General features: G+C 56.7%; 1 protein-coding gene across 3 annotated transcripts in view; it reads left to right on the top strand.

Moving 5' to 3' along the window:
• The window catches only part of LOC115930163 (serine/threonine-protein phosphatase 2A regulatory subunit B'' subunit beta-like), a 58,005-nt gene that overhangs the window by 4,117 nt on the left and 33,069 nt on the right, over positions 1 to 20,819 (top strand). For all 3 annotated transcript variants that reach the window (XM_055366515.1, XM_055366513.1, XM_055366514.2), the window contains exon 2: positions 20,265 to 20,450. In XM_055366515.1, coding sequence (XP_055222490.1) covers positions 20,265 to 20,450 — 186 coding nt within the window. The remainder of the gene's footprint in view (positions 1 to 20,264; positions 20,451 to 20,819) is intronic.

The raw sequence follows: 20,819 nt of genomic DNA on the forward strand, positions 1-20,819 counted from the left end.
CTTCTCGGCAATCTCTTCTGCTCAGTTTAGTTAATGAGCCTAAGGGTTTTATTCTTGCTTTATCTGGTAGTAAATCTCCAGTAATTACAAGCGCACAACAGTGTATTTTTTTTTTTTTTTTTTTGAGACGGAGTCTCGCTCTGTCACCAAGCTGAAGTGCAGTGGTGCGATCTTGGCTCACTGCAAGCTCCGCCTCCCGGATTCACGCCATTCTCCTGCCTCAGCCTCCCGAGTAGCTGGGACTACAGGCGCCTGCCACCGTGCCCGGCTAATTTTTTTTGTATTTTTAGTGGAGACAGGGTTTCACCGTGTTAGCCAGGACGGTCTCAATCTCCTGACCTCGTGATCCGCCTGTCTCGGCCTCCCAAAGTTTTGGGATTACAGGTGTGAGCCACCGTGCCTGCCGACAGCCGTGTATTTTAAAAAATCCTTTCTGTCGTTTTATACTATGCAGTTTAAAGCGATAAAACATTGCTCCAGATGTTATAGAAACACGTATGGCTGGTGTGTCTGGTGTCCCAAGAATACTACGGGAGCCTGAAATATTCAGAATGTTCCGTTGGAACTTGTTTATACCATTTGAAATTTTTCAGCTGAACACCGGCCTTCCATCAGCAGCACTAATAAGCATGTCACAAAGTGATATTTATGTAGCACCACAGTTTTCCAGCCAAAATGGACCAGCCTCTCTACTTGCTGAGTGAGAGGTGGGTGGCAATCTGAGGTGATGTCCGACGTCTTCTGATGGATCTAGAACGTTTTCCAAAAGTACGTGTCGATGAAAATGTGAACTAGAGCTGGAGGCAGCTTGGAGACCGTCTGGCTCAGGCCCTCCAGATCCCGATCCAGGAGAGGACTCAGGGCCCCAGGACGCATCTCTTGAGCTCCGGCCCAGTCCACTTTCCCAGTGAGTTGCAAAACCTGAAGCACCTTAAGAACTCTTGCCCAAATCCCTCATTTACTGAGGAGGTTGTATGTGAGAGGAGGGCCAGGACTCAAGAAGCGTGTGCTAGTAATGATGGTTCCCCTCCATGGCTTGCTTTCTCCGTGGGATCGCTAATGAGCTGCCATTTTGTCCTTAAACGTGTTGAATGACAGCCAGACGCTAAGGTAAATGCTTGAATTGTGTGACTTTGCAAGAATTCTCCTAGGGCTGGGACTATTGTGACTTTGCATGAATTCTCCTAGGGCTGGGAGTATTGTGACTTTGCATGAATTCTCCTAGGGCTGGGAATATTGACGGAAGGTCAGGTCTGTGCAAACGAGGCCATTTGGGTGCATGTGAGAGGATGATATGTTCTGTAAATCAGGCAAGAAGCCTCTAACAAGTGGAAATTAAGTTCCAAAGGTGTTCAAAGCAGGGAGACATCATTTCTCTCCTGGAGAAAGTTTTGAGGAGGAAGTGAGTAGTGGAACTTGAGAAATGCACTGAGTTTATTGGGTATGGGGGGTGGGACCAAGGGAGGCCATTCTGGGAGGGATGACGGGCAGAGTGTGAAAATGAGACCAGGCTCAGTCGCTCACGCCTGTAATCCCAGCACTTTGGGAGGCTGAGGTGGACGGATCACCTGAGGTCAGGAGTTCGAGATCAACCTGGCCAACATGGTGAAACCCCATCTCTACTAAAAATACAAAAATTAGCTGGGTGTGGTGGTGGGCACCTGTAATCCCAGCTACTCTGGAAGCTGAGGCAGGAGAATCACTTGAACCTGGGAGGCAGAGATTGCAGTGAGCTGAAATTGTGCCACTGCACTCCAGCCTGGGTGACAAGAGTGAGACACTCTGTCTCAAAAAAAAAAAAAAAGACGAGATGTTCAGGTCACGTTGAGCGACTGGAGTGGTCTGACCGGAGAAGCAGAAGGAAGGACGCGTGTGGACCGTGGCGTGGCGGCCGGGGTGTGCAGGGTGCAGGATTCTGCACTTAGGAGATGGCAAGAATTTTCAAAAAGCAGTGACTGACCTTGTTTGGGACTAAAAGTTTGCCTTAAACATGTCTACGTGTTTGGAACCTATGGCTTACTTCAGCTGAATCTCAAGAAGTGAATAACTTAGAAGGATGTGTCTGTTCATTGGGACAAAAAAGATGAGCTTGGGCTGGGCACGGTGGCTCATGCCTGTGATCCCAGCACTTTGGGAGGCCGAGGCAGGCGGATCACAAGGTCAGGAGATAGAGACCATCTTGGCTAACACAGTGAAACCCTTTCTCTACTAAAGATACAGAAAATTAGCCGGGCGTGGTGGCGGGTGCCTGTAGTCCCAGCTACTCCGGAGGCTGAGGCAGGAGAATGGCGTGAACCTGGGTGGCAGAGCTTGCAGTGAGCTGAGATCGCGCCACTGCACTCCAGCCTGGGTGACAGAGCAAGACTCTGTCTCAAAAAAAAAAAAAAAAAAAAAAGAGCTTGTTCCTGTCCATCCCATATACAGAATACGCAAGGCCACGTTAACAGTGAAGGATGCAGTTCCATGCTACAAACTCTGGCTGGGGAGGGGCGATGCTGGGGTCAGAGGAAGAGATTTTCATAAATAAAGCAACTTTTTCTCACCCACACATGTAGAGAATGGAGTATGAGCTGTCAGGAGGGTTCATGCTAGGTCCATTGAACTCCCCAGCCAAGGGTGAAAGGAACGGCATGCCCATTGTGAAAACATCACGTGGTGCATCCCAAGCAGACGTAACCAGTGCTGCCATGGCTGTTTTACGTTACCCACGCCTTCATCGTTACTGAACAGAGAGATTGCATTCTGTGTTTGAAAGGGGTGCTTGCAGTGGCTCCTTCCCGTCTTTGGGGAAGAGAAACTGGTACAAATTAGAAAATGTGAGCATTGGCCGGGTGCAGTGGCTCAATCCCAGCACTTTGGGAGGCCGAGGAGGGAGGATCACTTGAGGCCAGGAGTTTGAGCCCAGCCTGGGCAACATAGCGAGACTCCCCCATCTCTATAAAATAGTAAAATCAGCCAGGCATATTGGTTCATGCCTGAAGTCTCAGCTGCTTGTGAGGCTGAGGCAGGAAGATCCCAGGAGTTCGAGGCTGCAGTGAGCTATGTTTGTGCCAGTGCACTCCCGCTGGGGCAACAAAGTGAGACCCTGTCTCTAAAAAAAAAAAAAAGAAAAGAAAAGAAAACGCCAGTATCGATGGGCTGATGCTGCAAGCCAGGGTGCTTCTGCTAGGGGGGACCCTAAATGCATCTTTAAAGTAAGTTCTTACAAGGGGAAGTAAGAACCTCATGTGGATGAGCTGCTTTTTTTTTTTTAGATGGAGTTTCGCTCTTGTCGCCCAGGCTGCAGTGCAATGACGCGATTTCGGCTCACTACAACCTCCACCTCCTGCAGTTCAAGTGAGTCTCCTGCCTCAGCCTCCTGAGTAGCTGGGATTACAGGCACCTGCCACCATGACCGGCTAATTTTGTATTTTTAGTAGAGATGGGGTTTCACTATGTTGGTCAGGCTGGTCTTGAACTCCTGACCTCAGGTGATCCACCCCCCTCAGCTTCCCGAGTAGCTGGGATGACAGGCGCCCGCCACCATGCCTAGCTAATTTTGTATTTTTAGTAGAGATGGGGTTTCACTATGTTGGTCAGGCTGGTCTTGAACTCCTGACCTCAGGTGATCCACCCGCCCCAGCCTCCCAGAGTGCTGGGATGACAGACGAGGGCAACCACACCCGGCCAGTACTGCACGATTTTGATTGCATTCCCCTGCGGCCTGGTGACGCCGAGGAATTTTCAGGTGCTTATTTGCCATTCATGTGGTTCCCACTGTCAAGTGTCTGTTCAGGTCGTGTGTTTGCTTTTTAAATTGGGTTATGTTTTCACTGAGTTGCGAGAGCTCTTTACATACAACTGTTGGCAAGTCCTTGGTAAGACAATGTGGTGTGTGCATATGTCTCTGGAGTCCGGCTTGCTTTTTGTTTTCTTCAGTGTCTTTCAAAGAGAAAAGTGTTTAGTTTTTCAACTTTTTTCTTTTATGACTCTTATTTTTTGTGTCTTATTACAAAATGTTTGCATACCTCAAGGTGTCAAAGATTTTCTCCTATATTTATCTTGAGAAAGCAGTGTGGTTTTAGGTTTGCGTTTCGGCCTGTGATCCAGTTCAGGTCAGTTTTTCTGCGTGGTATGAGGTGAGGTATCTGGATGACCCCAGCACCGTATATTGAACAGTCTTTTCTCCCCCCGTGGAATTGTGTTGTTGAAAGTCAGTTGAGTACGTACGTCTCTTTTATTATTATTTCCATCCCGTTGCTGTATGTGCATCCCCTCACCTTCATGGCACTTTCCAGATTAGTGTAACTTTCTAGCAAATTTTGAAAGCAGATACTGTGAGTCCAAGCCTGTTCTTTAAAAATTGCTTTCCAGCAAGAAAAGCCTGTTGGAATTTTGATTGGGATTGCTTTGAATCTGTGGATCAGTTTAGGATAATTGATACCTTAACAGTATTTTCCAATCCACAAACAAAGGACTTTCCATTCATTTAGGTTTTGTTCAGCAACGTTGTGTACTTCCCCGGGTACACCTCTTGCACCTCCTTGATTAAGTTTCTATCTGTTTATTTAGTTCTTCTCTAATTTCTGGAAGCTACTCAGTTTTGGTATCCACCTAACCTGTGATTTTTATTAGACCGGGTGCCAGCATTCTAGAACATTAGAACAGGGTATTTGGAGATAAACATGGGCGTGCGTGTGCATCACACACACAGGTGCATACACACATACATAGGTGCATACACACATAGGTGCATACACAGGTACATACACACACATAGGTCCATACACACAGGTACATACACACATAGGTGCATACACACACACAGGTCCATACACACACACATAGGTGCATACACACAGGTGCATACACAGGTGCATACACACGCATACACACATACATAGGTGCATACACACAGGTACATACACACATAGGTGCATACACATACATAGGTCCATACACACACATACATAGGTGCATACACACATAGGTGCATACACACACACACAGGTCCATACACACACACAGGTGCATACACACACATACACAGGTGCATACACACACATACACACATAGGCGCATACACACATACATAGATGCATACACACACACAGGTGCATGTACATACAGGTGTGCTTATCTTAACGTTTCATTAGAAGTTCTTAACAAACATGTTGTAAGACAAAAGCACCCAGAACCCTCAGGGCAGGAGCTCAGGGTTTCTGAAGGTTTCGTGCGGGAGCCCTGAGCTTGCCCAGGAACTGTAGCTTTTGTACAGGTGCGTGCCTGTCTGCGTTCAGTTCTCACTGCCTTCGTAACAACGACCTATTCACGTTTTCATAGTGGGCACCGATGAGAGTCTCGTTGTGAGGAGGAAGGAAGGTGTCCAGAACCCTTCTTGGAACCTCCGAGAATCTGCAACCATGGAAACTGTGTAAAGAGCTTCATCCCTCCCTCCCCTTCTGTTGACAGAGAGAACCATGCCGTTTCCTGAGATGAGGTGGACGGGTTTTGAATCCGCTGGAGCCTGTCCTCTCAGGGCCTTTGAAACAGGGAGGAAGCTGTGCTCTGCAGACGGCGCCTGCAGGGTGAGGACAGGATTCTGGGCCATCTTCCTGTCTCATGGGCTTGCCTGTTACTAGCTATGCTTTTAGCTTTGGATGTTCAGAAAAACATTTTTTCACAAAGGGCAGGTCGCCTTCGTAAGCCTTTCAAATCTAGGATTTCAGAAAAGCCATTATGTTTGCTCATGGAAGACACATTTTTATCCTAAAACAAGCTGTCTGAACAAATGTATGTTTAGTGAGAATGAAAAGTGAAGAGATTTTTATGAAAATTTGCATAAAGGTCTTCTGGGCATTTTAGGAGCCTTTAGAGGTTGATGGTACGGTTGTGTCCCGACGGGAGAAGGACGGTAGAGATTCGGGTGCCGTGAGGGGCTTCATCGGCCCAGATGGCAATGTTGTCTCTTCAGAGTAGGAATTTGGGGGGAACAGGCTGAAAACAGGCCTCGCAGATTCCGTGCTGGCCTGTGGTGCAAAAACAATGCTATGATGGCCCCGTCCCTGTACACAGTAGAGTATAGACAGCCCCATGGCGGCCCCACTGGGTGTGGACGGCCCGTCCCTGTACACAATAGTGTATAAACAGCCCCGTGGTGGTCCTGTCAAGTGTGGACGGCCCCGTCCCTGTACACGGTAGTGGATAGACAGCCCCGTGGGGGCTCCGTCGAGTGTGAACAGCCCTGTCCCTCCCCCATCCGGTGTAGACAGCCCTGTGGCTGCATTGGGGGCGGGTGGTGCGGGTTCTGCATCGGGACAGGACGTAGGGGCTCCAGGGAGGCAGTGGGGCTGCATCCAGAGGTGGTTTGAGGGCTCCAGGTCAGAGTCTTTAAATCTCTGTGTGTGTGTGCACTTCAGGATTTTGAGGCTGTTTTCCAAAAGTCTTTTTTTTTTTTTTTTCCTTTTTGAGATGAAGTCTCGCTCTTGTCCCCCAGGCTGCAGTGCAGTGGCGCGATCTTGGCTCACTGCAACCTCTGCCTTCCGAGTTCAAGCGATTCTTCTCCCTCAGCCTCCCAAGTAGCTGGGATTACAGGCACCTGCCACCATGCCCAGCTAATTTTGTATTTTTAGTAGAGACAGGGTTTCACCATGTTGGCCTGGCTGGTCTGGAACTCCTGACCTCATGATCTGCCTGCCTTGACCTCCCAAAGTGCTGGGATTACAGGCATGAGCCACTGTGCCTGGCTGTGTTCCAAAAGTCTTGTACGGAAAGAGGAAACCTGGCAGTAAAGTCCACAGGGGTGTTTGTCACCTGCCGTGGCAGGACAGGGTGTGTGTCACCCAGCGTTGCAGGACAGGGCGTGTGTCACCCGGCGTGGCAGGACAGGGCGTGTTGCCTGAGTGTGAGGATCGCGCCTCCGTTGGCTCGCTTCCCGTGCATTTTGGGTTTGATCTTTGACTTTCGGAGGGAGATCACAGGAGGTTGGCTCCCAATCTGGTTCCCCTAGCTGCGTTTGGGAGGCCGTCCGTGTGTAGTGCTGATCTGAACTGAAGGGGCGGCACCTCTGCCCTGTGAGTTTGCGCCCCGCATCGTGGGTGACTGGGCGGCACCTCTGTCCTGTGAGTTTGCGTCCCGCATCGTGGGTGACGGGACGGCACCTCTGCCCTGTGAGTTTGCGCCCCGCATCGTGGGTGACTGGGCGGCACCTCTGTCCTGTGAGTTTGCGCCCCGCATCGTGGGTGACGGGACGGCACCTCTGCCCTGTGAGTTTGCGCCCCACATCATGGGTTACTGGGCGGCACCTCTGCCCTGTGAGTTTGCATCCTGCATTGTGGGTGACTGGGCGGCACCTCTGCCCTGTGAGTTTGTGCCCCGCATGTGGGTGACTGGGCGGCACCTCTGCCCTGTGAGTTTGCGCCCCGCATGTGGGTGACTGGATGACACCTCTGCCCTGTGAGTTTGCGCCCCGCATCGTGGGTTACTGGGTGCACTTGTTTAAATCGTCTCCTGGTGGTTTGAGCACATTCCCTCTGGTGCTGTCTTAAAGCTTCCGTTTGGAGACTTACAGGGGGTCAGAGGCCGACTTCTGAATCCTCCAGGACAGTAAGGAAGTGAGAAGGATGGAGGGATCCGGGGATGGCTGGAGAAGGGAAGGAGGTGGAAGAGAAGGAAGTGGAGAGGGGCGTACCCCTAAGAAGAGTTGGAAGGGGCCTTGCGGGTGGGGGGCTGTGGTGGGCGTCAGAGGTGGTGTGGAAGGTTGCAGGAGAAGAAAGGGCCAGTCTGAGATGGCTGCAGACTGCTGGTTCCAAGTCTAGGACACTCGGAAAAAGGAAAACGATGGAGACAGGAAACAGATCGGGGCTTGCGGGGGTTGGGTGCGTCAGTGCCACACAGACGTTTTTCATGGCAGGGAAACTCCTCTGCGTGACCCCACAGTAGTAGATCCGTGTCATCCTGCGTTTTTCCAGACTCAACAGAGCGTGCGGCAGTGGGAGAGCCCAGTGCACGCTGTTGACTTGGGGTGATAGTGACCCGTCCAAGGAGGTTCATTGACTGTAACAGATGCAGGCGGTCACGCAGGACCTTCCTGATCGGGGACCCGGGAGGCTTTCTGCTGACAGCGTTCAGCCTGGCAGGGATGTGGCCAGTTTCTGACCCTCAGCCCGAAGGTATCCTGTCTCCTTCCCGGTGGGATCAAGGTGCAGGCCCCCGGGATGTCAGCTCATCCTCATTTAAAGTTGCCCGTCCCCCCTTTTCCACCGCCCTTCTTTTCTTGTTCTAAATACGATTGCAAACAAGCGCAGTTATCACAGTGAGCAGTGGCAGAGAAGACGAGATCCTGGATGCCCACTGCAGCTTAGCTGTATTCTAGAAACTCCTGAAGTTTGGGGAGGGGCGGAGATGCCGGCGCGCTTTGATGCCGGGCTGCCGGGATGTCTGGGCTGCGGTGCGTGTTTGTGGAGGTGCAGCTGCACCTGGTGTGCCCTGTGCTCTGGAGGGGCAAGCCGGAGCCGGCACCGAGCCTGCAGCCAGCTCTGGTGTTGTCGTGGGGGGGGGGGACCTGACTTCTCGCGGGGAGCGCCTTCGCCTGGGTCCCAGAGGCCGTCCCCAGGCTCTCCTCTCGGGGACCTGTTGATGCCCGCTCCGCCCAGACTCTCCTCTCGGGGACCTGTTGATGCGCGCTCCGCCCAGGCTCTCCTCTCGGGGACCTGTTGATGCGCGCTCCAGGGCGAGCCACGTGACGGCTGCCGCGGTGCAGAAAGCGCCCGCTTGCCCGGCCGGACGGCCCAGCCGAACGGGGAGAGGAGAGAAGAGGACCGGAGGGAGCGGAGGGCAGTGCGGGGAGCGGAGGAGGAGGAGAGGAGAGCAGCGCCGGGAGCAGCCGGGTCTGCACAGTCGCGGGTCGGGAGAGGCGGCCGCCCCCACCCCCGGCGCCATGCGCCCTCCTCAGCCTGAGGAATGCGCGCGGCGCGGGCCCCGGCCCCAGAGCGCCTGGCGGGCGACGCATGGAGCGCGCTGAGCCCGGGCCACGCCTGCAGCGCCCCGCCGGCCCCGGCCCCGGCCCGGCCCTGCCCCAAGAGCGCGGCGCCCGGCCCGGCCCGCGGAGAGCCCTGCGCGCCGACGGCATGCGACTCCGCGAGCGCTCGCTGCGCCAGGAGCTGGCCTCGCTGGCCCGCGGCTGCGACTTCGTGCTGCCCTCTCGGTTCAAGAAGCGGCAGAAGGCCTTCCAGCAGGTCAGCCCCGCGCGCCCCGCGGCTGCCCGACACCGGGCGAGGCCTCCCGGCCCGGCGAGCCCTGCCCTCCCGGCCCCGCGTGGGCCCCCGCTCGCCGCTGCTGGCCGTGCACCCGTTGTTGCGTGGCGGGGCCCAAACGCCAGATTTTCAGGGCCAGTTGTGGGCGCAGGGGACCCGCTCGGGCCGCACGCCGCCGAAAACCGGGTGCTGCTCTGTGGGAAGCGGTGCCAAGCTTGTTAGGAAAACCAGGCTTTGAAAAGAGCACTCGCTCCTTTCCCGGGAGTTTTGGCGGTGAGTGCGCGCCTTGCTGTGATCAACCAAGGGGGGTGAGCCGTCAGCGCCTGGGAGTGTTCGTTGCAGACAGATTTTTAATTTAAATATACCTTGCATTGCTGGTAATAAACATCGGGAAACTCCTTCACCCTTCATAAAGGCGTCGGGTGGGTGAAACTTTCCCGGCGTTATTGCAATACCCAGCATTCCTTCCCACTGGCTAACTTAAGAGTCGGTTGAGATATCACTCACATACCGGACTATTTATGCAGCGCGGTTTTATTCAGTAACTCAGTGGCTTTGAAATTTATTTATTTTTATTTATATTTATTTATTTGAGACGAAGCCTCTCTGTTTCCCAGGCTGGAGTGCAGCGGCGCTATCTCGGTTCACTGCAACCTCCACCTCCTGGGTTCAAGTGATTCTCCTGCCTCAGCCTCCCGAGTAGCTGGGATTACAGGCATGCACCACGACGCCCGGCTAATTTTTGCATTTTTAGTAGGGACGGGGTTTCACCATGTTGGCCAGGCTGGTCTTGAACTCCTGACCTCAGGTGATCGCCCACCTGGGCCTTCCAGAGTGCTGGGAGTAGGGGCGTGAGCCTCCGCCCCAGCTGGCTTTGAAATTTAATCTCAGTTCTCATAAGTGCTCAGGGAAGTAAAATTTGTGTCTGTACCCCGTGTATATTGTATGGGTTAGTTTTACGAGTACCATGTGATTTAAACGTGTAAGAGTCTTCCTGTGACAATCCCAGTATAATTTGAGAATTTAGGGTTTGGCTGCGGCCGAATCTGATCCGAATCTCATCCAGACAGGGTGTGCGTGGCGGGCGCCTCACACCCACGTGGCACATCAGACGCGCTTTTCAAACTCAGTTCCAAGAGTCTGGAACTAGTGGCCTAACATCAAGCTGAACCAAGGCATCCTTCTTGAAGGGGGAGGAAGACCCACTTCTTTCTTTTGATATTTTAATTGAAATATTTTCCGTAAGATCTCACATCAAGTTTTGCACTCCTTCGGAGTTTTTGACCTCTGTCTTCCAGCTTTTGACATTTTGCCTGTAAGTGGGTAAGGGCGAGGCTGGTGTCTTTAAAATCCTCTTAACCTGCGAAGAGTGAGATCAGCCTCGTGCGGGATTTGCTCTAGATGGTGGGAGCTGCTGGGTGGTGCGGGCTCGCTGGTCGCGGAGTCAGTGAGGTGATTAGCTCGCACGTGGCTGGATGAGGAAGCCCTTCAGCCCTGCAGTGGGGCCCTGGCTCTTCTGTGGGGGGCTGTGGTGACGATGCACCTGTGAGGACTGTTTATTTTTAAAAAGTCAGTTTCTGGTAAATCATGAATTCCGTTTACAGAAGTTTGCTTCATTTTACAGAAAATAGGTTTCCACGTTTTTAGGGAGTGAGGACAGACGTGTGAAATGCGTGTTGTCTGAGGGGTGGTGGAGGAATTACAGGCGTATTTTGGGGTATTTGTGGGGGTGGTGTTGGGGGAGAAGGGGACGTTTCCTGGCTGCTTTCACTCCGCGCATGAGCGTGGGCTCTGTCTGTTGGGTCCACCCCACTTGGACACACCCTCAGGGTTGTCAGGGAGCACCCATGTTGGAGCCACTGGACGTGTTGGGGTGCCGCACCTCCGCCTTCGGACGCTCCCGGCCGGGCAGCACGGTACTGTTTTCAGGGGTCCTCTGACGGGCACAGCCTTCCGCGGCCAACGTTGGCCGCACCCACGAGCCCCTGGCGGGTGCTCCTGAGCTTGATCTTCTGACTGCGACATCCTGCCTGGGCTTCTGTTCCCACTAACCCCCTGGCGGGTGCTGCCTGCCCAGGTGGTGAACCCAAGCTCCTCCTCCTGCCTGCCACTGCCCACTTCTCTGTCACCGGCATCCTTGACAAACCAAACTCGGGGGATGGGGGCGTTCAGCGACTGCCGGCCTTGGGAACGGAACAGCATGCGTTCACGCCGTGGGTCCGGGGAGGCTCCCGTGTGACGATGGCGTGTTACACGTACTCTCACCGTGGGTCCGGGGAGGCTCCCGTGTGACGATGGCGTGTTACACGTACTCTCACCGTGGGTCCGGGGAGGCTCCCGTGTGACGATGGCGTGTTACACGTACTCTCACCGTGGGTCCGGGGAGGCTCCCGTGTGACGATAGTGTGTTACACGTACTCTCACCGTGGGTCTGGGGAGGCTCCCGTGTGACAGTGGCGTGTTACACGGCTCATGCTCTCACTGTAGGACCCAGCATGTACCTGGAGTGGGGCCGTGCAGCTGCTTGGCTGAGCTCTTCTTGCTGGAGCCACTGCCTGCGCCTCCTGCCCAGGGATTCTCGGGCCTTCTGTCCCCGGGCAACAGCAGGACAGCTCAGACCTTGTTCCCAGCCCAGGACAGCTGTGCTGCCTAGCCTGGCCCTCCCCGCCTGGGGAGTGACTCTCCCGCTCCCCACACACTGACTCAGCACACAGACACCCCTTTTCACCTGTCCTGGTCACACAGACACTGTCCAGCGTCCCCACGGGGTCCTTCAGGTGGACGCACAGACCCTGCACAGCACCACGCATGGCTGAAAGCGCCGTCCCCTACGCGGCAGCCCCACTGTACTTGGAACTGACTTCAGTGTGGTGACAGCCTGGGCTCTGGGCGTCCCTGACGCACCTCCTGCTCTCACCGCCAGGGCACGTGCCGTTCCCCTCCCAAGGCCAGTGGTCACCAAAACCCTTGCAGCCTTTGGTTTGGCCAGGACGCTGCCCAGGATGCCACTCCCTGGTCAGTGGCAGGGAGAAGGCAGGGCTTGGGTTCCCCACCTGGCAGGGAGCTGCAGCAAGGGGGGTTAACGGGAAACAGAAGCCCGGGTGGGAATGTCCACACAGAAGACCAAGCTCAGGAGCATCCGCCAGGGGCTTGTGGACGCAGGGAGGGTGCCGGATCCTCCCCTCGCTGTGTTGCGCGGCATCCACCGTCACCCATTGGCTGGTGGACAGAATGATCCCCACGTTCCCCAGCCCAGCCTTCCGAGCTCTGTGGAGACTCACACCTCGCTGCAGCCGTGGGTGCAGGCACCAGTGCCTGGGCTGCAGGTGTGGGTGCAGGCCCCAGCCGACGTCTCTCAGTGTCCGTTGAGGCCCGGTTGCTCGGCTGCAGTCATGTGTCTGAGTGAATGTTAGCCCACGTGAGCTCTGGCCAACTCAGACACCTGGACCTGCTGCGTTTCTGTGTTGACCCCTCCACACCAGTTCTCCCTCTTTGCTAGAGAGGGGATTTTTAAACCCACACGCGGTGCCTCTCATCTCCGTGTTCGGCTCCTCTGTGTACACACCGACCTTTTTGACTCCTGTGTTTAGCCGTCCAGAGTGTGGTTTGCAGGTGTAGCTGGCAGCCGTCTACCAGCCCTCTCGGAGGGTCCCTGGGAGTCGAGTGCTGGGCCGAGAAGAATGCTCAGAGCTTGCAGCAGGCCCTGCCTTCCGGGGGGTGGCCATCATCTGGGTGGGCGAGGGGCTCAGCTGGAATCCATGAGTGTGGGTCCCGGCGGAACCCCCCCGTCCCTGATTCCATACCACAGCCTCCCGTGTTTCCGCCTCCTGCTGCAGGGCGGGGGCTCCTGGGGGCACGGCTGTGCGTTGCAGCCTGTACTAAGCGTGCCTTCCGCCAGCCCCCTGCTGCTCCGGCACCTCCTCTGTGGCTTTGATCGTGGTGTCCAGTCCTGCTGCCGTTGGGGCGAGGGTCATTTCTGCTGGTCACCGCGCCCTGCCTGCTGTGCGCACCCTCTGCACATGCGGGGGTCTGCGCGAGGCTGGTGTCACGAGAGGATGTGTCACGGTGCACGTGGCCCGTGTTCTCGGGGTACACTCACCTGCACCCATCAAGCGCACGCACTTCTACGCAAAGGCAGGCAGCCTCAGTGTTAGGCTCAGCCTTTGTTTTTGGTCGTATATGGACGTGTTTTGCAAAACTGTGGGTGTACTCTGGAAGGGCGACACATGTATCTGTGACTTCTGGAATTGTGATGAGTCAGGGAGCTGCCTTCTCGGTGCCCTCAACAGAAATAGCTTGTTGGGAGGCAGGGTGTTGCCTTTATCAGTGCGCTTTGGGTGACGGGCGCTTTACGAAGTACTTTTTAAAGTACACGTGCTGAGGAGGATTTAAAGTAGATGACCTGGCCGCCACAGGCCCCTCTGGTTTGTCTGAACTTTTTAATGAACAGGCGGCTGGCTTTAGAATTCTTCCACACACACGCAGCTGTTTTTGCTCCTTCTGTGTTTACCGTAGATGCCCGGCCTCACCGGCTACATTCGGGGCAGGGCAGCAGTCCCTGTGATTCCTTCAGAATCCCCTGAGACCTGCTGCTCGGCCCGAGAGGTGGCCAGTTCCCAAGTGAGCTGTGTGTGTTGAAAAGAATGTGTGCTCTGCAGCTGTGCTGGGGCCGAGTCTATTTCTGTCCATGAGATTAAACTTGTAAATCTCCCATGCCCGCATGGGGTGGTTGTGTTGTTTGTTCCGTCTCTCGTCTATTAGTGCCCGGGGTGGGTGGGCCCAGCTTCCCCCCGTCGGTGCCCAGGGTGGGTGGTCCCGGCCTTCCCCCCGTCAGTGCCCAGGGTGAGTGGACTCGGCCGTACCCGTGTCGGTGCCCAGGGTGGGTGGTCCCGGCCTTCCCCGTGTCAGTGCCCGGGGTGGGTGGACTCGGCCGTCCCCGCGTCGGTGCCCAGAGTGGGTGGTCCCGGCCTTCCCCGCGTCAGTGCCCAGGGTGAGTGGACTCGGCCGTCCCCGCGTCGGTGCCCAGAGTGGGTGGTCCCGGCCTTCGCCGTGTCAGTGCCCGGGGTGGGTGGACTCGGCCGTCCCCGTGTCAGTGCCCGGGGTGGGTGGTCCCGGCCTTCCCCGTGTCAGTGCCCAGGGTGAGTGGACTCGGCCGTCCCCGCGTCGGTGCCCAGAGTGGGTGGTCCCGGCCTTCGCCGTGTCAGTGCCCGGGGTGGGTGGACTCGGCCTTCCCCGTGTCGGTGCCCGGGGTGGGTGGTCCCGGCCTTCCCCGTGTCAGTGCCCGGGATGGATGGTCCCGGCCTTCCCCGTGTCAGTGCCCGGGGTGGGTGATCCCGGCCTTCTCCGTGTCTGTGCCGGGGTGGGTGGGCTCCGCCTTTCCTGGCGGGCTGAGTTTGTGTCCAGTGGTGTTTACTTGATCAGTGCGGAGGCTGCGTTGTCAGACATGGATAAAGTTAGCATCATCCTGTCTTCCCCTGACTGACCTCTTCAGCGTTCCTTGGTGGCCTGTCTGTCTCCAGGTCTGTCCATCACCTTGTGTCACTTCATGGATGTTAATACAGCGACACCAGCTTTCTCTACTGTCTGCCTGCTCTTTTTCCATCTCAAAAAAAAAATGTGTAGCCTCTGGGTCCTTAAGTCACATATATCTCCCATGTCTTTCTGTCCTCTGTGTCTCCCGTGTATGTGAATGCTGTTTTCTTTCTGCAGTCAGACCTTTGTCTTGTAACTAGAGCACTCGGTGCATTGAGGTCGATGTTGCCTGCTCATCCGTGTGATGGACTGTGACCGTCTCATCCTGCACCTCTGTCTCCCGCTCTTTTTCAGCTCAGTCGCCTTTTCTGTCGTTTGGAGTACACGCTTTCTACTAGCTCACTGTTTATCCTACACATGTCAACGGCTGGCGGGGCACGGGGCCTCACACCTGTGATCCCAGCGCCTTGGGAGGCTGAGGCAGGAGAATCGCTGGAGGCCAGGAGTTGAAGACCAGCCAGCACAACATAGCGAGACCCCCTCTCTTTAAAGAAAAAAAAAAAAAAGGAACGTCGACTAAATTTTTCAAAGCCGAATATTAATCAGTATCTTTTCCTCCAACTCACAAACCGTCTCACACTCATCCAGTCACCATGTCACTGACAGGCTGTTGTATTGAGTTTTTTTTTTAAATTGAACATACGTTGTTTTCACTGATTTATGTTTTTTAAATTGAACATACATTGTTATCACTGATTTATGTGGTCAGCTGCCGGGGTTTTCCCACTCATTACCGCTGACCTGCTCTTCATCCCTTTCAATTCCAACCTTCCCTTTGGGAGCTCTTGGCTTCTCCCTGCTGCGTTTCCTCAGCTTTTGCCCCATAGAGTGTCTGTTAATGGGGTGCATGCTCTCTGTAAATTTGGGGCTAAAAATGTCCAAGTATTCGTCTCACTCTTTTTTTTTTTTTTTTTTGAGACAGAGTCTCACTCTGTCACCCAGGCTGGAGTACAGTGGTGCGACCTCAGCTCACCGCACCCTCCGCCTCCCGGGTTTAAGCGATTCTCCCGCCTCAGCCTCTCAAGTAGCTGGGATTACAGGCACCCGCCACCATGCCTGGTTAATTTTTTTTATTGTTTTGCTTTGAGACAGAGTCTCACTCTGTCGCCCAGGCTGGAGTGCAGTAGTGCGATCTCAGCTCACTGTAATCTCTGCCTCCTGTGTTGAAGCGATTCTCCTGCCTCAGCCTCCCAAGTAGCTGGGAGTACAGGCATGTGCCACCACACCCGGCTAATTTTTTTGATACTCTTTTTGTTTTTTGTTTTCTGTTTTTTTGTTTTTTTTTTTAGTAGAGATGAAATTTTGCCATGTTGCCCAGGCTGGTCTTGAACTCCTCAGCTCAGACAGTCTGCCCCCCTCAGCCTCCTTTCAAAGCACCAGGATTGCAGGCATGAGCCACTGCGCCCGGCCGGTTTGAGGGTTTTCGCATCATCCTGGTGAAGTGAGTTTGGTTTGCAAACCTGCAGGAGAGTCCGCTGTAGCCGTCAGTTCTCGGGGAGAACTCCCCCCTGCCCAGCTCGTACCAGCAGCTCCAGGTGAAGGCTGCAACTTTCATTCCTGGGGCCGGAGGCGCGCTGGGGATTTACTTGGAGCTCATTTCCCACTGAAGGTGACGCGTTCTGGGAGCTTCCCCGGAGGACCCTGTGTTTTGCCTCTTCTTCCTCAGAGTTCTGCGAGGCTGTGAGAGATTTCGGGTGAGCCCACTCAGCCCACGCTTCTGAAGGCAGAGCCTGTTCAGGCTCCACGACCTTCCCCGGGTTCCTCCTTCCAGGCAGCTGTGGCCTGAGGTGTCCTCCTTTCCTGCCAGCCTGTGGGCGCCGTCTAGAAGACGTTTGTCAACTATTCTGTCCAGGGTTCTTGGCAGTTTTCAGCAGGAAGGTTGGTTTGTGTACCCAGGTCATTTGCTATATTGCCAAACACAGGAGCCCGAGAGCTCACTGCAGAATATTCGCGGGGTCAGTTCCGTACCCCAAATAGCAGAGCTGTGTGAACCCAGCATGATGAAGGGGGAAGAGCCGCAGGCTCCACAGTGGGACCCCCGCAGCGAGAGACGGGAAGGCGCCGCTGCGGGAATGCGTTGTGGGCTCGGGGAGATGCACTGTGGGATCGCGGGCTCGGGGAGATGCACTGCGGGATCGTGGGCTCGAGGAGATGCACTGCGGGATCGTGGGCACGGGGAGATGCATTGTGGGATCGCGGGCTCGGGGAGATGCACTGTGGGATCGTGGGCTCGGGGAGATGCACTGTGGGATGGTGGGCTCGGGGAGATGCAGGGACTTCCTGCCCCAGGACACAGAGGTCACGTTCTGAATCACAGGGAAGGGGTGTGCCCTTCAGGTAAAGCTGTGCTGAAGGAGCACTCAGTTGGCACCTCCTGCGGGGAGCCTGCTCTGCCCCAGGTTACGGAGGCGGCCTCTGTTCCTCCTACATGGGGATCAGAGAAAAACAACTGAGTCTTACCTTGGGTGAGGGTCCTGTAGGGACAGCAGGGTGGGGACAGTTGGGGCGCTGTCGGTGGGACCCTTGTGACCTGGGGTGAGGGTCCTGTGGGAGTAGCAGGGTGGGGACAGTTGGGGTGCTGACTGTGGCACCCTTGTGACCTGCGGTGAGGGTCCTGTGGGAATGGCAGGGTGGGCTGTTTTCTCTGTGAGGACACTGGAGCTTGGACCCAGTCCTGGATTGATCCAGGCAGTCAGGATTGTGGGTGCAAAGGCCCTGAGCTGTGGTCCATTGGTATGGGGACTTCCTCCCTGGACCCCTCCTCCATGGCAGTTGGTTGAGGAGGACACAGCCCCATCCCCTGAGTAGTTGATGGAGGAGGAGGACGCAGCCCCATTCCCTAGGTAGTTGGTTGAGGAGGACACAGCCCTGTCCCCTGAGTAGTTGATGGGGGAGGACGCAGCCTCGTCCCCTGGGTAGTTGATGGAGGAGGAGGACGCAGCCCCGTCCCCTGGGTAGTTGATGGAAGAGGACACAGCCCCGTCCCCTGAGTAGTTGATGGAGGAGGACACAGCCCCGTCCCCTGAGTAGTTGATAGGGGAGGACGCAGCCCCGTCCTCTGAGTAGTTGATGGGGAAGGACACAGCCCCGTTCCCAGGGTAGTTAATGGAGGAGGACACAGCCCCGTCCCCTGAGTAGTTGATAGGGGAGGACGCAGCCTCGTCCCCTGGGTAGTGGGTGGAGGAGGACGCAGCCCCATCCCCTGAGTAGTTGGTCGAGGAGGACGCAGCCCCATCCCCTGAGTAGTTGATAGGGGAGGACGCAGCCCCGTTCCCTGGGTAGTTGATGGAGGAGGAGGAGGACACAGCCCCGTCCCCTGGATAGTTGATGGGGGAGGAGGACACAGCCCCGTCCCCTAGGTAGTTGATGGGGGAGGAGGAGGAGGACACAGCCCCGTCCCCTGGGTAGTTGATGGAGGAGGACACAGCCCCGTCCCCTGGGTAGTTGATGGAGGAGGACACAGCCCCGTCCCCTGGGTAGTTGATGGAGGAGGACACAGCCCCGTCCCCTGGGTAGTTGATGGAGGAGGACACAGCCCCGTCCCCTGGGTAGTTGATGGAGGAGGACACAGCCCCGTCCCCTGGGTAGTTGATGGGGGAGGAGGACGCAGCCCCGTCCCCTGGGTAGTTGATGGGGGAGGAGGACGCAGCCCCGTCCCCTGGGTAGTTGATGGAGGAGGACACAGCCCCGTCCCCTGGGTAGTTGATGGAGGAGGACGCAGCCCCGTCCCCTGGGTGGTTGATGGAGGAGGACGCAGCCCCGTCCCCTGGGTGGTTGATGGAGGAGGACGCAGCCGCGTCCCCTGGGTGGTTGATGGAGGAGGACGCAGCCCCGTCCCCTGGGTGGTTGATGGAGGAGGACGCAGCCCCGTCCCCTGGGTGGTTGATGGAGGAGGACGCAGCCCCGTCCCCTGGGTGGTTGATGGAGGAGGACGCAGCCCCGTCCCCTGGGTGGTTGATGGAGGAGGACGCAGCCCCGTCCCCTGGGTGGTTGATGGAGGAGGACGCAGCCCCGTCCCCTGGGTGGTTGATGGAGGAGGACGCAGCCCCGTCCCCTGGGTGGTTGATGGAGGAGGACGCAGCCCCGTCCCCTGGGTGGTTGATGGAGGAGGACGCAGCCCCGTCCCCTGGGTGGTTGATGGAGGAGGAGGAGGACGCAGCCCCGTCCCCTGGGTAGTTGATGGAGGAGGAGGACGCAGCCCCGTCCCCTGGGTAGTTGATGGGGGGAGGACACAGCCCCGTCCCCTGGGTAGTTGATGGGGGAGGACGACGCAGCCCCGTCCCCTGGGTAGTTGATGGGGGAGGAGGACGCAGCCCCGTCCCCTGGGTAGTTGATGGGGGAGGAGGACGCAGCCCCGTCCCCTGGGTAGTTGATGGAGGAGGACGCAGCCCCGTCCCCTGGGTAGTTGATGGGGGAGGAGGACGCAGCCCCGTCCCCTGGGTAGTTGATGGGGGAGGACACAGCCCCGTCCCCTGGGTAGTTGATGGGGGAGGACGACGCAGCCCCGTCCCCTGGGTAGTTGATGGGGGAGGAGGACGCAGCCCTGTCCCCTGGGTAGTTGATGGAGGAGGACGCAACCCTGTCCCCTGAGTGGTTGATGGGAAAGGACACAGCCCCGTTCCCTGGGTAGTTGGAGGAGGAGGAGGACGCAGTCCCGTCCCTTCAGTAGTTGATGGTGGGGGAGGACGCAGCACCGTCCCTTGGGCAGTTGATGGAGGAGGACGCAGTACGGTTGCTGATGCCATTAACTGTTGCAGATGGTGTTTTAACATCACGGGATGAGATCAAATGTCCACCTCGCAGGTTGTGTAGAGATGCAAGCAGGAGACTCTTGAGTGAGTGTTCTGGGGCCTGCGGATATACTGGGTGAGGGGAGTGCTGGTGCTGAGTGGGGCCAAGAGCCCGTGGGCGTGGGCTGTGCACCGGGTGAGGGGCTGAGGCGTGTCCGCAGCAGTACCTGGTGGACGACCCCTTCTCCTGGCTATGTGGTTGCCTGCCCTGCCTCTGCCTCTCAGAATGTGAGTGGCCCGGGCTCCAGGGACAGGGTTGCCTGTGGATGGCACCTGTGCCTCTCCACATCTGAGCTCTCAGGCGTCTGGGGTGCGTGGCTGCCCTTTTCCCCAGGTCCCTGCCAGGTGTGGTGGGGTCAGTGGTGTGGCTCATGGGAATCGGGAGTGGGTCCTGGCTGGGCTCTCAGGCGCCTGGGGCACGTAGCTGCCCTTGTCCCCAGGGCCCTGCTCGGTGTGGTGGGGGCTCAGTGGCACAGAGCAGCCACCCAGAGTGGGGTCCATGGCAGCATGGTGTGGCCTCCTGGGTGAAGGTGTGCCCTGCAGTGGAGTACGTGTGTGGTCCCCCGCAGGGATTGCAGTGTGTCCTCTCCCGGCTGGGATCAGGTGGCCTCAGCACCGTCGGCCCTAGAGAGGCCCCGTGTGTTGTCCGGGTGAAGAAGGCGTTCAGTGCTCCCAGGTTCTAACTGAGCGCTGTCTGTCGACTCTTCAGGTTCAGACGCGGAAAGAAGAGCCTCTGCCCCCGGCCACGAGCCAAAGCATTCCGACCTTCTACTTCCCCAGAGGACACCCGCAGGACTCCGTCAACGTGGATGCCGTCATCAGCAAGATCGAGAGCACCTTCGCCCGGTTCCCCCACGAGAGGGCCACCATGGACGACATGGGCCTGGTGCACAAGGTGCGTGTCACTCCTGGGACGTGAAGCAGCCGAGGTGGTACTGCGGGCATGTGAGGGTGAGGCGGAGCGGCTGAGGCGGGTGCGTGTCACAAGCGTGAGTGAGGCGGAGCGGCCGAGGCGGGTGCGTGTCACACAAGCATGAGTGAGGCGGAGCGGCCGAGGCGGGTGCGTGTCACATGAGCGTGAGTGAGGCGGAGCGGCCGAGGCGGGTGCGTCTCACACAAGCGTGAGTGAGGCAGAGCGGCCGAGGCGGGTGCGTGTCACACGAGCGTGAGTGAGGCGGCGCGGCCGAGGAGGGTGCGTGTCACAGGAGCGTGAGTGAGGTGGCGCGGCCGAGGCGGGTGCGTGTCACAGGAGCGAGCGTGAGGC

The sequence above is a fragment of the Gorilla gorilla genome, chromosome 18, assembly GCF_029281585.2.
Source record: "Gorilla gorilla gorilla isolate KB3781 chromosome 18, NHGRI_mGorGor1-v2.1_pri, whole genome shotgun sequence".
Taxonomy (NCBI): Eukaryota; Metazoa; Chordata; class Mammalia; order Primates; family Hominidae; genus Gorilla; species Gorilla gorilla.